The 17,975-nt window shown below is 33.2% G+C and overlaps 1 protein-coding gene across 5 annotated transcripts in view; it reads left to right on the forward strand.

Moving 5' to 3' along the window:
• The window catches only part of INTS6 (integrator complex subunit 6), an 82,338-nt gene that overhangs the window by 12,195 nt on the left and 52,168 nt on the right, over positions 1–17,975 (forward strand). For 4 of the 5 annotated variants that reach the window (XM_074378119.1, XM_074378121.1, XM_074378122.1 and 1 more), the window contains one exon: positions 8,526–8,615. In XM_074378119.1, coding sequence (XP_074234220.1) covers positions 8,526–8,615 — 90 coding nt within the window. Of the gene's footprint in view, positions 1–8,525; positions 8,616–17,255; positions 17,396–17,975 lie in introns of those variants that run through there. The other variant, XM_074378123.1, reaches the window with a different exon arrangement.

Raw genomic sequence — 17,975 nt, forward strand, 5'->3', positions numbered from 1 at the left:
CAAGTATGAATTTCTAGAAACTCTAGAAACTCTTCAAGTACATATACCTGTGTAATGGATTTGGAGAAATTTAAATATTTCCTTCTAAAAAATCTTACTGAAACAAAAATTTCTTTCTTTCTTTTTTTTTTTTTTACACAGCAGGGCCCCTTAAAAACTAATCTCCCATTATGATTTATCTAGTTACATTATTTTAAGGTTGACTTTCAGCCATGGCATATGGGGAACAATAGATTGTTAGTTTTTCCAAGTGTTTATTATACATTATTTTCCTTTATTAAGGTTTAATACTTCATTGCTAACTTGACTGATACACAACATTTATTAGGCAGTTCTTCATTTTTCCATTGTAGTCTTGAAGATACTTAGAATGCTGTGGTTGAAATCCATCTTTTTTGTAGGACAACTGTTGTGTGTGTGAATGATTCTTTTGAGAACATTGGTAGTGTGGGTGTTTAGAAGGAAGGAACCATAATGGTTAAAGATGTGATTAATCTTGGTAGAATAGATAGATCTTTATTTTTTTATTTTTGAGATCACCTTAATTTTCAGCATTATTGCTGTATGACTTTACCTATCTGTGAGAGTGTTTTCCTCTTGGCTTTTATTTTTTCACTTTTTCTCCTGTGTTTCTGACATGTTTATTATTACATGTTTTGCTGGAATTAAATTAATGCTATGAAATCTACTTAATGTAATGGATGTATTATGTTCTTTATCCAGTATGTTAGTATTTCTGAAGTAAAATTATATTTCTGATACTCTTATTAGTCTTTTTATGCCAGTATAAACAATATTTGCCTGCTACTACTTTTTAAATGATGCCAAAACCAATTACTTATTTATTAGAGTAATCTTATCCAAACTTCAGACTCCAGTTCAAATGTAAAACTCAAATTCTGTGATATTATTAAATATTTAATATTTTAGATATATTGAATTTATATTACTGTCCTTTGATGCAGTAATACTTATCAATTATTGAGTTTTTTTGACATTAGTTTTTTTTTTTTTACAAAGTCAAGGTAGTAATTCTTCAGTTTTCATAGTGAATATTTTTTACATTCCTACTACAGTTAACCCTTGAGTGACATGAGTTTGAAATGTGTGGGTTCACTTACAGGAGGAATGTTTTTACTAAATACATTCTACAATACTACACGATCTGGGGTTGGTTGAATCCAAGGATGTGGAACCGCAGATACGGAGAGCTGACTGTAAAGTTATATGTGGATTTTCGACTATGCAGTAGTCAGCGCCCCTAAACCTCAAGTTATTCAAGGGTCAGCTGTGTTTAGTTTGTTACTTAAATCAAATTCCAGGATATTGCTCCTTAGTCATTATATTAAAATAAACATAGAGATTCCCTCTTACTTCTGCTCAAGTCTTATTCCATCTGATTTTTAAAATTTAAAAAAATTTTTTATCGAAGTATAGTTGATTTGCAATGTTGTGTTAGTTTCAGGTATACAGCACAGTGATTCAGTTATACATTGTATATATATATATGTGTGTGTATATATATATATATATATATAAACTTTTTTAGATTCTTTTCCATTATAGGTTATTATATTCCATCTGTTTTTAATGCTGCTTTTTTTTTTAACATAAAGAATTAGGTGGTTAGATAAAGGAACTATATTGGTACACAACTATATAATGAAAATACTTGAAACTAAAAATATATTTTGGTTTTTATACTCTAAAATGTTTTTTTAAAGTTTTATTTTTGGATGCTAAGAACATTTTAATTTTGAAGAGTACTTGTTTTGAATATGTAATAAATGCACATGGTTAAAAAGTTCAAGCATTATAAAAAGTTACACAGTTGCTCACTTCAGTTCTTCAGAGGCAACCATGGTTAATCAATTTATAATGTATTCTTCAGAGATCTTTTGTGTGTAGCCAAAGATATTATTTTAAGAGCACTAATTTCTTAAGATGAGTATTTTGAGTTACAACATCAAAAGTCTCATTTTTACTACACCACTTGAAATCTTAATTATAAACGTAATAATACTACTGAATTTGAAAACAAACATAAAACTCTTAATTCTGGCTTTGGAATATTGATTTTAATGTAAGCCTGCCAGGCCTTTATTGACTTAAATAATTATTATATTTTGTTTGGAATGTATCATTAACTAGTTGCATATTCATCCTGGTAATATAATGAACCTCCCCACCCTTTAAAAAAATAGCTAAACAGTGTTAATGACAGTGAGTTATTGAATAGAAGATATAATTAGCACATCGAAACTGTGATTTCATAGATTTCATTGTTAGAGTTTGAGGCTAAAATTAAAAAAAGGACCTGATTTAAAGAAAAATAAAATATATAAATATTAGTGCAGGTAAAATAAGTAGATATTGAAAAACTCTGGTTGTGTTATTCAAATGTCTGAAGTTTGAGCAGTACTGAACTGAAGAGTGTTATTCTAGTTGACTTGTGCTGCAGTGTATGTATGAAAAGCTTTTCTTGGTTCTGTATAGTTGTAAAAGTGTTTATTAGTGTTTTGACTAATAAGGCTTTGGATGTGAATTGCATTCTAAGATACTTTTAGAAATAAGCTTAAAGTAGAAGAATATTTTTTCTGTTAGTATTTCTATATTTCTTATTTTTCGTAGAATCTGACTTGATAAATTATATAGGGTAGTGTCAGAAAAAGTTTCTAAATGAATTTGAGGTGGTTTGTTGTCTTTTAGAAGAACATATATTGTTACTCTTTATTATCTATGGTAATAGAGGAAAATAGTGTAGATAATGCAGGCTTTATTTCATATTTTTACTATTTATGTAGATTCTACAGAGATGTAAATTAAGGGAACCTAAAGCTCTAGTCTTGAACTTAACTGTTATAAAATTTTAGCAGCAATCCTGGTTTGGTACTTGTCCAGTATATGCATGAGAACCTTTAGTGATGGCAGTACTTATTTCTCAAGGCTGCACTGTCCATTTCTGTACATTTTTGCTTGTTGTCATTGTAATGTAGTTGAAAAGAAAGTTTTAGATTGAAAAAAAGCACAGGCTGTTTCTGGAAGCATTTGATTTTCTTGGTAGGTGATATACTTTTACCCTAGATGTATAATTTTACACATCTTAACATCTTTTTTTGTTGAGCTCTATTGGCCATACATAGCTTTCCTGGCACATAGCAAAATAGCTAGACAGTAATAGTTGTAGATTAGCTGAAAATGCTGTCACAGGAGAGAGAGTCAGAGAGTGGATCTTTGGTGCATATTTTCTCTTCAGTAGAAGCCTTAAGCCATGGGAAAAGTGTGGCACAGATGGCAGTTGGCTATCCTTATGGGATTGTTCAAAACACTGGTATCATGGTGGCATGGAAAGAAAACTTCAGCCGTTTGGTCCTGCAGTGGAGGTAGCCACTAAAAGATCTACTGAATGCTGCCTTTCTTTTGCTTTGGAAGGTAATAGTTAAGACATATTTGTTGGTATAGTAAAATTCCTGTATCCCTCCTTCCTACATTTTAAATTTCTTGGGTAAAACTCAAAATTCTGATTCTGAGAATCAGATTAGTTTATATATTTAGAGGGAAATTAGCCTTTTAACATTTCCAAATTGTTAAATAACTTTTTTTTAATATTTTCAAAAGCATTTCTTTTCAAAAATAGTTTCTAGTGGATAAGAGCCTACTTACTTTTAATTATACTTTAAATTTTCTGATTGAGATTGTATGCCTTAATTTATTTAACACCAGGATAATGTTAAATTAAAGTGAAATGAATGTTATACTTGTCTGTAACAAAACCCTTTTTACCTGAGACTTTTGACCCCAATATTAAAATCACATTTTCCAAATGACAAGATTTCCATTAATAAATAGCTCTAGAGGTAGAATATTATACTTTGCACTGTGTTTTCTAGTTATATTTCTAGATTTCTTTATGCCAAGAACCAGTGCTCTTGACAGAAAAACATCTGAGTTTAATTCTGCTAATGGCAAAAGTAAACTTTTAGTCCCTCTACTGGCTGTCTTTGTTGTAGCAGAGGTTTTTTTTTTTAGCTCTTACATCTAAGATAAAGGCTAACTTTATGACCAAGGTAAATTTTGAGGGAAATTCTAATATGAACTGTCCCAAAATGGAGGGACTTTATAAACATACTTACTAAGAATAAAAATATAAAAGTGATTCCTTAAGGTAAAGGTTTGGAAATTATTAAACTGCAGAGGCTTTGCACCAAATATCTATATTATAGTGATTAAATCACAACCTTAGAATTTTGAGAAGTTGGATTATTGTTTGTAAAACTTGAAAAAAAAAATCTTGTGATACTGGCAGACAACCAAAAATGTGTTTTAGTTGCTGAGTAAAAGTTAATGTCAGAGAAAGATGCCAGTTATTTATTATACCTCTGTGAAGAGTAAATGTACTACAAATGCGGGGGAGGAATAGTGTAACACTATACATAAAACTTTATTGGTGCAACATGGTGTGATTATTTTCTGCAGGTAGTTTAGAAATTTATGCTTAGGTAAATATGTTAACCCAATCATTTTTATATAGAAGGTGGGATAATTATTTCCTGAAGAAAAAAAAAGCTTTTGTGTGTAATTTACATTCATTAAATCATTTTTCTAATTTTTATCATAACGAATACTATAGCTTTTTTTTGGTGTGAAAGATTCTTGGCTAAACCTTTTCATCTTAGAAAGGGATCTTAGGCACAGTAGGGTTAAATAAATAAATAGGTGAAATGAAAATGGCCATATTTTTCTTTACTTTTTTCTGCCTTTGATCTTTATCTGTGGTTTCCAAAATTTAAAGCCATTAAAAAACTTAATATTACTTTATCTTGTATTTGTATATATACTCTATATAGTCTTCAAAAGTAGATTATGTATTGCATTTTGTTTTATTGTGTTTTTTGTTGGGTGGTGGTATATTGATTTATATACAGATGATTGGTAGGTGAGATATCACAGCACCAGGAAACCAAGTAATAGAATAGTCCTATTGTAGTTAATTTCTCTGCAGATAAAATATATTAAATAAAACCAAACTAATTGTAATAGCATTCATTGTTGCATGAACATGGCACAGTCCAGGTTGGTATAGAATTGTATCCAAGAGAATGTAGCTGCTACCAACAGGACCTTCAGATGCTGCAGAAAGACCGTGTGATTTAGAGTTGGAATCAGTTTCTGGCTCTGCCAGCTACCAATTGTGTGACTTAGGGTTATATTGTTTAATATCACTGAACATTTTACCTCACCAGGTATTTAGGGTCAAATGAGATAAATATAAGTGCTTTATTGTTATTATCAAGTACCTGGTTATTATAGTAATTTTAGGCATAGGCTCTCAGAAGAGTATTATATGTATAAGACTCTAGTAAAGTTTCAACTAAAAGTTTTGTTGTCAAGGAAAAAGTAACTTTGACTTTAGGGTTTGAATTTAGCTTAACTTTTAATATCTCAAAGATGTTTTGTTCAATTTTAATGCATTTAAACTTGGTTTTTAGACATGATTCTTAAGAAAGTATGTATTAGTTTTTGGATGGACATCATCACCCATGAAGTTCCTAATATACCGTCGGTCATTGTTCTTTAATTATAAACATAATCCTTTGACCTTGGGAGGATAATTTTCGGTGTAATTACACAAAAATAAGACTAGATGGATGCCATACTTGGTCAGAAAATAGGACTTTGGGTTAGGTTAAAATTAAAGTTGATGTAGAGGCACTTTTGCAAGTATTTGGTCAATGCTCTGGTGGCTTTAATAAATTTGCAGATATGTTTTTGAAAGGCAGGAAGTCAGCCAAAGTAGTTTTAGCTTAAAGATGGAATCGAGATACAGTAGTTTGAAGATACTAGAACATCTTCATTTTCTTTATCTTCCTTTGCCAATTTTTAAGGTTAAGTGTTATTTGTAGAGACCAGGAAAGGAAAGTTATTGATATATGTGCCTAGGTACGTATTATTATATATGAGAGTAGAGATTATGTATCATGTACCTAACACAATGCCTGAAGTATGGTAGCCACTCAGTAAATGTTTGAATGACAGACATGAATGAATGGACAATGAATGGCTGGACAGATATAGGAGGGAGATGGTGTACCCTTGTAGCCTAGCAAATTCATGAGTTTTTATATGTCAAGTTTGGGAAGTATTCATTTATATTGGGGTAAAGGTAACATATATTTTTTGAGGCTTGTTGAAGTTTGATTTATCCTAAATGGTTCTGTGAACTTGGGCAGTTCTGTATTAGGCTGTAATCAGTGAATCAATGAATATTTAAGTGTCCAGTGGTTAAATATTTTGTGCTCAATGCTGAAGAAGAAATATGACATCATCCTTGCCTTCAGTGTATTCCAACACATGAAACAATAGCAAACAGTACAAGATGGTGTATTTTTTTTTAAAATGTAGTAAAAAGAAATAACAAAGTTGACTGTCTTAACCATTTCTAAGTGTAGCATTCAGTAATGTTAAGTATATTCACATCCTTGTGCAAGATGTTATGTATTTAAATTGGAAACAATGTGAGAAGATAAATGCTGTAGGACAGTGGTATCCGAACTGTACTTCATGAAACCACTCCAAATCCAGTTTTATTTGAGGAAAAGTTATGTTTATGTTTTTATTTATATAAGTTTAAAAACTACCAGTATTATAATTTAGAGAGGGAAGAGGGTAATTATTCAAGGCCAGAGTAATCAGGGAATGCTTCATGGCAGAAGAGGAAGACATAAACTGGGCCTTAAAGAATGGTTAGGAATTGGATGAAATGTGGGCAGGGAAAAAAAGAAAAGTGTTCTACTTGAGGGAACCAGTCATAGCTCAGAGGAGAGACTGAACAATGCCTGTTTCTAGATCCATAAAAAGACCTGCATTATTAGAATTTATTTATGTTGGGGGTGAATGTGTGAGAGGCAACATAGTGTAATGTAGTGTTTCCCAGACTGTGTTCTAAATACCATGAATGCTGCAGAGGAGGAAGGGATGGGAAATTCATGTTTTTTTCCTGCAAGGCCCCAGTAACATTTGAATGCCACCATGTATTCAAAATCTTATAGAGGTTATATCCAACATACTTTAATTTTATTTGAAAAGAGGAAGTTTTCTCCATCTGGAACCATTGTTTCTTGGACACCAGTTTGAAAAATACATATGCCAGTTACATACACAATTTCATGCCTTAATCAAGAAATTTAATATACCAGATGTCCCCCTGCTCCCACTGTATGATGATTAGATTATAATCACAACGACTATGTGAACGTGCTTTTAAATTTATTCAACAAATATGGAGTATTTACTGTAATCTGTTCTTGATTGAGTTATACAAATGTAAGGAAAAGGTTATAGAAGCATAGAATATTACACGCATATAACCCTCTACATCCTTGCTAGTCTAAGTATGGAGTGTGGACGTTAGCATCTCCTAGCCTGCATTCTTGTTAGAAATGTGAAACCTTATATATAGTCTTTATTCCAGACCTACTGAACCAAAACCTGCATTTAATAAGGATCTCCAAGTGATTCATATGCGCGTTAAAATTTGTCATATGCTATTCTACGTCATACCCAGCAAAACTCCATTCTGTCCTTTCTTGAACACTGTTAGTGGCAGAGAATTTGATATCTTTGATTTCAAACACAGGGTTTACCCTCATGAAACTTCCGCTCTTTGGTTATGGTTTTATCTTAAAGAGTCTTAAAGCATTATATGGAATGTGCTTAATATTGCAAATGAGAGTCATTGATAAGTAAAAGATAAGCTTATATTTATCTGAGTCCCTAACAAAATGTGTTGCCTAGAATTGATCATAGTACTACTCCTAGAGTGACTTGGCCAGAGATTTGAATGGAAGTTACTGAAGTTACTTCATCCTACCTGTAGAGCATTTGAGAGCTCTCTTCCACTGTGTTCCACTGCCTCTGCTGCTGTTGTTTTTGTACTCCTCTTGCCAAGCAGTTTCTTTAAGTAACTATCCTTAATTTTTCGTGTTGGACTATTGAATTTTGCTAAGTTCAGAATAGGCCTATTGTTTCCCTGGAACCGGCTCTTCGAGCCCTTCCCCCTGTTTACCTAGTCACTTGGTTAGATACTTTGATTACAGGCATAGGTTACATAGTAGTAATCACCTGTTATTTTGCCTTCCTCTTTAAGAAGTTTCTAAAAAATAATATCTATTAATTTGTAATATCTAGTTATGTCACATCATTGGAATTGAACTGTAGGGGTCTCTTTTAAGAAATTAAATACCTTAGTTGCATAAATATAGATGCTCGTTGTAAAAATTAAGACAATGCAGAAATGTACAAAGAATTGAAAAATCCATTTTTCTTTCTGTCTAATCCTACTTTTGCAAAGTTAACCTCTGTTTAGTTCATGTATCATTCTAAACTTTTTTAATAAATAAAAGGAATATACTGTATGTGTCATTTAAAAACAAGAAAGGATATACTGTTCTGAAAATTGCCTTTTTACTCAGAAAAATTAAGTTAATCTCTAGACTTTAATATAATCAATATGTTTTTGACTTTAGGGAAGAAATCCTTTTTTTTTGGAGCCAGCAATAATTATTACAATTACTGATGGGAGCAAGCTGACTACTACCAGTGGAGTCCAAGATGAGGTAAGTTATGTTTATATCAGAACAGATTATACAAATGCAGTTGAAAAATCTTTACTTGTATATGCACTGTAGGATATTGAACACCTTAAATAGGTTCTCTCTTTGATTATTTGATGCAGTTTTGAGTCATCTGTCTCCTGGGACTCATTTACTTTCTCTGTTGTTGGTAGCAGTGGTCTCCAAATTCTCTTGAATAGGAATCTCTTCTGTGAAAAGGTTTAGAGCCTACCCACCCATCCCAATTATATGTACTTTTGTACTTATGGGAGGGTCGCAGTGTCAGTTCATGTAGTAAATTTAGTAAAATGAATTCTTATTTTCAGGTTTAAAAAATGGAGAAAGCATTCTAAATCATTTTGTCCCATATATAAGTGGATTGTGTTGTATACTCCACTGTGGAGACTGCTAGACTAGAGTACAGCAAAGCCAAGAGGAGGTTAGGACTAGGAAAAGTGCAGGTTTTGGGACACTTTAATTCTAAGTCAAGTACAGATAAGTAATTTTATAGCTAACCTCACTTACTCTCTACTAGCATGTATTATACAGAGTTGGTTGTGTGTGGTGTGATAGGGTGAATGCAATAGATTTATTTTAACTTTAAATGTCTTTTACTATGGTATTTGAACTACTCTTGAACGTTATATTTGTTTATTAAAATATATTGATATAGAAAGGAGATGGTTTGGTCTACTCTCTTTACTGCTTATATTTGATTTAGAAACTTAATTTTAATTCTCACTTGATTTACGAAGGATTTGATTAAGTAAGAAAAGTGTAGTTCAGTTGTTTTTAGAAATACTTTCATTGTGACAATTTGGAATGCAAATTGGGTATGGAGTCAGACTTGTAGGTTCTAGTCTTTGTTCAACTACTTTCTAGTAGTGAACTTGGTAGCAGTTATTTAACTTCCCTGAATCTCTATCCTTGTCCATGAAATGATGATAATTCTTTCTTTACCTCATAGGGTTGTTGGAAGGCTGAAATGAAATAATGTATATGAAAGTGCTTGGTAGAAAAGAACATTGTATAGTTGTATTGTGAAGCATTGGACCTGGTAAAGAATTGGGCTTCCTGATCTTCACTTGGGGGAAGAGAGCCAGAGTTGTTTTGTGTGAACAGTTGATGTTAAAGGGAATTTAGGATATAATTCATGGAGAAACAGTTGAAAAATTGGGTAGATTAAAATTCATAATTAAATAATCTGTAGTCTAGATATAATTAGTAGCCTTGGAATGCTCCATAGCTGAACTTAGTCAGTTTTGGGGCTTTTTTGACCTTAGTTGAAATGCATAGCCAGTTATAGCCTGCCACTAGCAGGAACAGATGGACATTGATTATATAATATACATGAATAAGCAATAAAAATATTGCTTTATTTTAAATTTGAAGCTCTCAAGTTGATTTTTTCCACTTTACCTTGCTTTTGAAAAACTTGAGTGAGAGAAAGATTGCAGTATTGATAACCAAGTCAGAAATACTAATGACTTTGATTTGTAGTTATGGTTGAAAAGGTATTTCTGTTCTTTTGTGAAATATTCCTGCATGTGAGATTATCCATTCAAGATGTTCTTTCTTGCCTCCTTTGTAGAAATGCCCTTTGGGGTACAAGATATTTTGTTTCCATATATCTGGATCTACTTTGTAATGTTTGTTTTGTAGGACCTCTTCTAGCTTTCAAACCCCATCTTGAAATATAGATGGATGTTTTAATTGCTTACCTGTCTTCCTAAGTCCTTGGGAAGGATGTTGGAGAAATAGAACTATATGTTCCTAAGAACCTAAAACTCCTTGCTAGTAAGGTTGAAAAGATTTTCCTGTGGGCTGGGATCTTACCTTTTAGTTCTCTTTTATCTACTACAATATTTAGTACAGTACTGAGAACAGAGCTTACATTAAAAAATATATTGATTATAGATACTATTGTAATGAGTCTGGCAGTCATCAAGATCAAAATTGATTACTACTACTTTCCTGAGGCGGAATATTCATTTGTTTTAAGGCAAAGGTTTATTTTGGATATGCAGTTGGAACATAGGTCTGTGAGTTGTTTTGAGTTTCAAGTTTAGGAATATCTTTGATCCTCTGCATGTTTGGTTCTTAATGTGCCGACAGAACTCATTTTGTGGGCCAGAAAATGTGCCCTACATGTGTATATTCTGGAAGCTTAATTTTTGCTAAAATGTTGTGAAATACTGGTCTCTTCTAGCTCAAATAATTATGTGATTCATTTTGAGGAGCCTTATCAATTTATAAAAAGCATAAGGATGCTTTTTGGCTTGCTCTCGTGTGTGTGTGTGTGTGTGTGAGTGTGTGTCTGTGCACATGTGTGGTACATATGAGTTATATTGTCATAATTTATAGTCGGGAATAAACAGAATTTTGCCTTTATGTCTCTTTCTCTTCGGTTCTCTTAACCTTTGCCTTTGATTCTGATTCTTATTTTAAGATTTATTGAATGAGTGATTGTGTTGGTAATTTCCACATTAGGTATGTGTGTATAATTCTTAGTTGGCTCTGGCTGCTTTTGATGTGACCTGTTACTGTTTATGGAGTTGTGCCTCCCACCCGTATAATACCCTTTGCTCAAGAGTTATCTCACATGGTATATTTGTCTGTTCTGATAGTGCTATTTTTCAGATGTAAGTGTTCCTCCTGCTTTGAAATCATCCTTATGACATATAAGGAAACAGAACTCATCTGGCATTACTTTTTATTTTACAAGTGAGGGAATTAAGATCCAGGGAGGCTAAGTGATTTGCTCAAGGTTATAACATTTATTATTGCCAAATCTGGATTAGAATTGATCTAAATTCCAAAGACATCCCAGCCCTTAAAGACCAGTGCTTTTTCCCTGTTATCTACTACTTTTCTGTTTGTTTCTGTTTTTGTGTGTTGTTGAAATTTATGTTCTATTTACCTGATTTCCTATTGGTCTATTTTCAGCTTTCTATATAGTTGTGACATAGGTATTATATTCTTATTCACTCAGTGTCCCCTGAATGACTATTATGACCAGGGTATTTTTAGGCAGTGAAGATAACAAAGATGAATAGGGTGGATTTCTGGTTCTCAAGTTCACACATAGTCTAATGGAATAGGGGGATCGCCTATTAAGTGGTTTTATGAATGATAAAATACAGATACACACTAAGTGTATTTGAGCACTAAAGAGGGAGGGGAGGGTTAATATTAACCTGTCTTGTGCGTGTGCCAAGTCCTGTGTAATGTGAATTTTTAGTCTTTTAAAAATTTTGATTAAATTCAAGGATCTTGTGGATGATCTGGTATACGATGTGGCTCATAGCTTGTATCTGTAAAAGTTATAAAGAAACCTGGTGCAAAGTTGTTTTGAGCCTAGAAAACAGTAAATGGAAAAACTTGGTGCCGTAGTGCCTCTTGACTTGGCTAAGTTTGTACAGGCCAGAATGATCTCATTTCTCATAGCTTGTTTGTCAAAATAATACAGGGATACCATTTCCTCTGTGGTGGCTCATCGTTTAGCAGTGTATTAGGAGTTAGAAGAGAAACAGCTTTGTATTACGGACACAAATTCTGAGCTGGCTACAGTCATTTTACCTTAATTTATGATTTTAATTACCTTTTTTGGCTTCATTTAATAAAAGTCCAGGCCATTGTTTGAGTTGTTCATGAGTGTGTTTCTAGTTTAGTGTTTTTGGACGACCCTGGAGGGCTTATGATGGAAGAGTATCTATGTATTTTTTTTTTTTTTCCTTTTTAAATGTAGCTATTTGATAAAACTGGTTGTTTGGAGTATTTTTACTCATGAGGTGCGAGTTAGATGGACTTTGAATTCTGCTACACAAGAAATGTATATTTCTTACTCCTATAGTAGTAATCTTTGATGTTGTTAAGCATATTTGTGGCCAGATAATCACAGTACCATTCGTCATGTTCTGTGTCATGCTTTGGTAGAATCACAATTTATAATTAGAATTATCGAAAAAATTTTTTCTGGTTTTTATTGCCTGCAAAGACTTTCTCTCGTACTCTTTTGCAATAGAAAACTATTCTGTGCTATGGTTCCTGGAACACATGGCTAACTATATTGCTCAATAAAGTAGCCAGAAGAAATCCTGCCAGTACCTTCTTGGTGATGAATGACATTCCAGGATCGTGTAGCAGTTATTTTTTTCTTCCTTGAAAGTGCTAATAGTAGTGTTATCTTTCAAATATTGAGATTTGCTGAAGACTCTTTCTGTATCTCTTTATCAATGTTATGCTTGACTTGGAGGCTAACATTTTAGAGAAGATATTTGCAGTCAAGAAAACCTGTTGGCTTTTGACATTAAAAGCTTTGCCTTCTTCTGAGCTTTCCCAGCTTTTTAAGGCAAACCAGGACAACTACTTTTATAACTTCTTGGCAGATGTTCAGAAAGGGCTTGTGTTTGTAGAAGGAGAATATGTGAGTAACCTCAACTATGTGTTCAAGTGGCTGTAGATTGGGATCTTATCTTTCAACTTGTCGATTCTCAGAAGTTGATGCAGAGATCCCATCTGTCTTTGAGATGTGGATCGGTATTGGTGGTTTTTCTGGGTTGCTCTGGGCAATGTAAATAGTTTTACCTTTCATAAGGGTAGTCTATAATTAGGATCTATAATTACAGTTTATATTTAACTCTTCATGATTTGTACTGATTAAAAGACAGTCCAGAATTTTAAATCTGTTTCTAGTATCTGAAATAATTCCGAAAACACATCTCGCCCTCCAGAAATGTTATTTCACTAAAAATATGTGCCAAAAGCTGTCAAACCTATTTTAATCGTGTCAGTAAAGATTTTTAAACAGATATTTTAAATAGTTGTTTCCCAGTACACTTAGAATTTGGGGGGACATTTTCTTTATTTTTTCTTTATTAAAAAGACCTCTAAGGAATCTTGAGGACTGTCATGGAAGTATGACAGAATGTATTAAACAGATCTGTGTAATGCATTTCTGAGTTTTCATGTTTATCCCTTAGTAGTGGTGCCTCTTCATATCAGTATTACTGGGGGCTCAGTAGCACTGTCAAGATTAGCTCTTGTCTTACTTATTTTTTAATTTTTAAAATTTTTTTTATGGGGGAGATGATCAGGTTTGACTTTTTATTTATTTTTTTAGAGGAGGTACTGGGAAATGAACCCAGGACCCTGTGTATGCTAGGCATATATGCTCTATCCCTTGAGCTGTACGCTCCCCATTCATTTGTGATTCGAGTGTTCTAAACATGTGTATAACATTATTGTGTATGTTAATCTATCAATTCAACTTTCCAAGAACATTTAATTAGAATTTGTTGGGTGTAGATCATTTGAGTTTTCTTTTTTACCTGTATCTTTGGCTCTGTTCTCTCGCCCCTGGTTTTATTACTTCTGATATGCTGTAGAAATGTGTGTATCTGCAATTGTCAGTATTTGAAAACATGTAATTATAATAAAATGTGTAATTAAAAGATGATGTATTTCAATTTAATACCTATAGCAATTCACATTTGCAGTACTCTTTTTGAATATACTTTTTTTAAGGTCATTTGCAAAGAAAAACTCTTAAGGATTGCCTCTAGACAAACACTACAGTAGAATAAAAAGAAATGCTGGTTGATCCCTCTTTAGTGAAGCTGTGTGGCTGCAGTTACTAATTTATTGTCTAGAATTCTCTGGTAAGATGTATCAAAATAGTTTTTATCAGAAGGTGAAACAACTTTACCTTGTGTTTATTAGCCTGTCAGTATCAGTAAGCAATAAGATGTAAGGAAATGTAAGGAAAATTTCATTTAGAGATGTTTCTGTTGCTCTTCTGATTCTAGCTCTTTCATATATAAATGCCTGTGATATTTAGAAAAGTAGTTTTCAAATGGCTACATCAAAATCACCTGGGTGTTTTATAAAATATACATGCTTTAGCTGTAATTCTGGAAATTTTGGGTTAGTTGATTTGGGCAGGGACCTGGGAATCTGTATGTTTGAAAGTATTCCAGTTGGTTCTGATGCACAATCAAATTTGGAATTTGTAGTTTTAGAACACAGCTTAACTACAAATGTATATATTTTTAAACTACAAAAAAGACGTAAAAATGAACAACTTAATACAAGGTCAACCTTATGTTTTGTTTAACATAAAAATCAATTCTTGACCTTAAAATTGTTAAACTTGGGAATGGGTTTCCAGGGGATATGAAATAGGTCATCTGTGAATTTTCTGTGTTGTGTTTGATATGGCTTAGTATCAGTTGTTGGATAGCTCTGAAATATTAACTTCTGTGCCGACTGTAGTCAAAACTAGTCAATCTGCATGTGGGGTGCTGTATTGAGAAGGACTCTCAGACCCTGAGAATGAGATGGGGTAGAGGAGGAGAGGGTACAGAGGAGGGAGTAATTAATTTATGTTATCTGTCATGTGCCTGTTATATCTGGCTTAGGAGTTTTTATCCAAAGGACTCCATAGTATTGTGTTACCCTTATTACACCTTAATCCCTGACTTGGATATTCATAACTAGCATTATTAAAATATATATGAAAATATAAAGAATCAGTGATAGTTACACTTAATTTTTGCTTCCAAGGGAGTTGCTGCTAAAATACCCTTCCATAATGAATTGTTCCAATTTTGAATGCTTAAAGTATATTTTAGATTAATTCAGCCATGATTTTTCTTGTGATGCATAGTGACTTTGGTTGCATACAAGAATAATGACATATTATACGTTTATATTTAGTACTATGGCTATATTCTGGGTAGTACAGACACAAAGATCAAATTAGCAAGGCTTTGCCCTTGGGAAACATATGGTCTCTGAGGATGGGAAATTGAATAAGCATTTTAACACTCTTGAGATAAATCTTGTGGCAGAAATAAAGAGAGAAGCTAAGTTTTAAGGAATTGAGTAAGGAATTGAGCTGTGACATTTCAGGAAGAGGAAACTGTATAAAAACATGATGGCATGAAAACAGTGTATTGGAAGCTATAAATTATATGACTATGGTAAGTGTAGTGGATGGTAAGAGGAGTGGATGCTTGAAATGTGGGTAGAGGCCAGATGATACCACCCTAAGGGGACTGGACATTATTCTGTTGACGTTTGCAGATGAGGTATTGAAGATGTTAAGCAGGTGAGTCACATGATCGGATATGCATTTTAGTAAGCTTACTCTGCCAGCAATATGAAAGAAGATAGATTTGAAGGATAGTAAACTGTGAAGAATTAGCATACTACATGCAACAACCCAGGAAAAACATGGGATGTGCTAAAACTAAGTCAGTGCTGGATAGGAAGGCAGAAATCTGAGATTCAATAGGTATGCTAGGCGGGTCCTGAAGATCGTAAGGGAGAAGAAAAGAACAAAGTGTTTGACAGAAGTTCTGAACCCAGGGTCCAGGCTTGGGCTTCAGAGGGTTCTGTGAGTTCCCTGAAATCTTATCCAGACATTGTCTAGTTGTGTGTACATTTTTCTGGGGGACAGAGGTCTGTAGCTTTAATTATATTCTCAGACAAATCAAAACAAACCAAAAAAAAAGAAAGTCATGGTCTAGTAGTATTTGAGGTTTCCAGCTTGAGAATCTGTGTTGATGTTGGTAGTGTTAACTGAAATGGGGATATTAGATAAGTAGTAGAAAGAAATATAAAATAATTGTTTGGTAAGGTATTACTGTGTTTAGGGCACTAATGTATTAAAGGAGTTAAGAGTCCACCTTTAAATAATCACCTTAAAGACGTTTTCTTACCTTTTTCATTATGTCTTAGGAAAAGTGTTTTGTATTTAAAAATAGAGTTTAAATAAACAGAATCTCTGGATTTTGATAGAATTTTTATTTTGAAGCATGTTGAATAAATAAATGTTAAGTCATCGTATTATTTGTCAGATTTTTAAGGTTTTTGTTTTTGGTTAAGAGCATAGTGTGAACATATTAAAATGCTTATTTTAAGCAAGCATGAACATTGAATTCAGACTGCTAGGACAAGAGTACTGTGTGCGGGGAGTATATCCTGTAGTAGTGTCAAGTCACTTAAAGAGGACGTAGGCTTAATTCCTTTTCTGTTCATGAGTATATAATTTAAGAACAGTAGTAGATTGGCTTTGACTGCATTGACAGTTTTCTGCCAATTAAACTCGGGTTCGAGTCAGCCTGTTAGGTGTATTTCATGCCTCTCTAAGACAGCTTACAATTTGAGAGCATGAAACAGCTGAATACATGGCTCCTGATGAGGCACACTCACCTACACCCTACGCTGTTAGTCTTTTATGGATACCCTCATTATGTTATTTAGCTGTGTTCCATAAATAGTTATTTTGCATAACATCCACTTTGAATTGTTCTCTTCAGATGTAATATAGTAGATTTAAAAAAAAAATTTCAGCTTTATCTATTAGGAATAAATGTTGTGCAGTGACTGGAACGATATTGAAACTATGATCTTTAATCAAGGCAAGGCTACATTTTGATCTAGACAAGGCTGTTTTTGGTATATTTTTCCCCACGCTCTGTCTTTTCAGGTTGAATTACTGATTTTTCCCCCTTTGTTTTGTTTGTTGTGGTTTTGATGTTTTTTTTCCTTTCAGCTAAAGGAGCAGCCCAGTGGTTTTCAAGAAGTGCCAAAGTGCACTGACTGTCTCATGATGACTGGTGCCTCAGGGAGGGTCATGATTCCTGGATACAGGATCGACCTGATCCTGGATGTCACTTCAAGCAGTCAGATCGTGGGGAAAAGCCTTGTCTAATGGCTAGCCTTCCTCAAAAGTCTGATGCTAGTCATCTCGGAAGGCCTCAGAAAAAGCCTTAAAGGTGAGCAGAGTAGAGTGTAGTTCTCTCTGGGGGCTGTGACTATTTGTTGGAGAGTATGATTCAACATAGAATGACAACAACCCTAACCTGTCAAATCCAGGTTTGATTGGTAAATTAACTTTAGTTTATAAATTTATTGATGATGATGATGAGACCCCAATTTTTGAGTTATTAGAAGCCACCCTCCTAACCTTAAGATCTATAAAGGGAGGATTGTGGTATTTCCTGGGCCCTTCAGAACCTTAGATTAGTATCTGTTGCCTTAAATGGAAACAGCTTACTATAAACAACTAAGGCACACTTTAGTTACAAAATTGCATTATGTTAAAATACAGACACATTAAAAAAATTTAGTGAGATATTCATGCTCTTAGTTTATATGTTTATCATATATTGATGGTATATCAGGCAATTGGGCTTCAGGATTTAGAAGGACATATTGGCAGTTGATTTGCCTGTTATAGTGATTTAAAAAAAAACGTAGCCACCTTTGAAGCAGTTTGGATTTATGTAACTCATATTTTATTGAATTCAATTTGAAGAATATTAGTACTACCTGAATCATTTGAATAACATATTT

The sequence above is a fragment of the Camelus bactrianus genome, chromosome 14, assembly GCF_048773025.1.
Source record: "Camelus bactrianus isolate YW-2024 breed Bactrian camel chromosome 14, ASM4877302v1, whole genome shotgun sequence".
NCBI lineage: Eukaryota > Metazoa > Chordata > Mammalia > Artiodactyla > Camelidae > Camelus > Camelus bactrianus.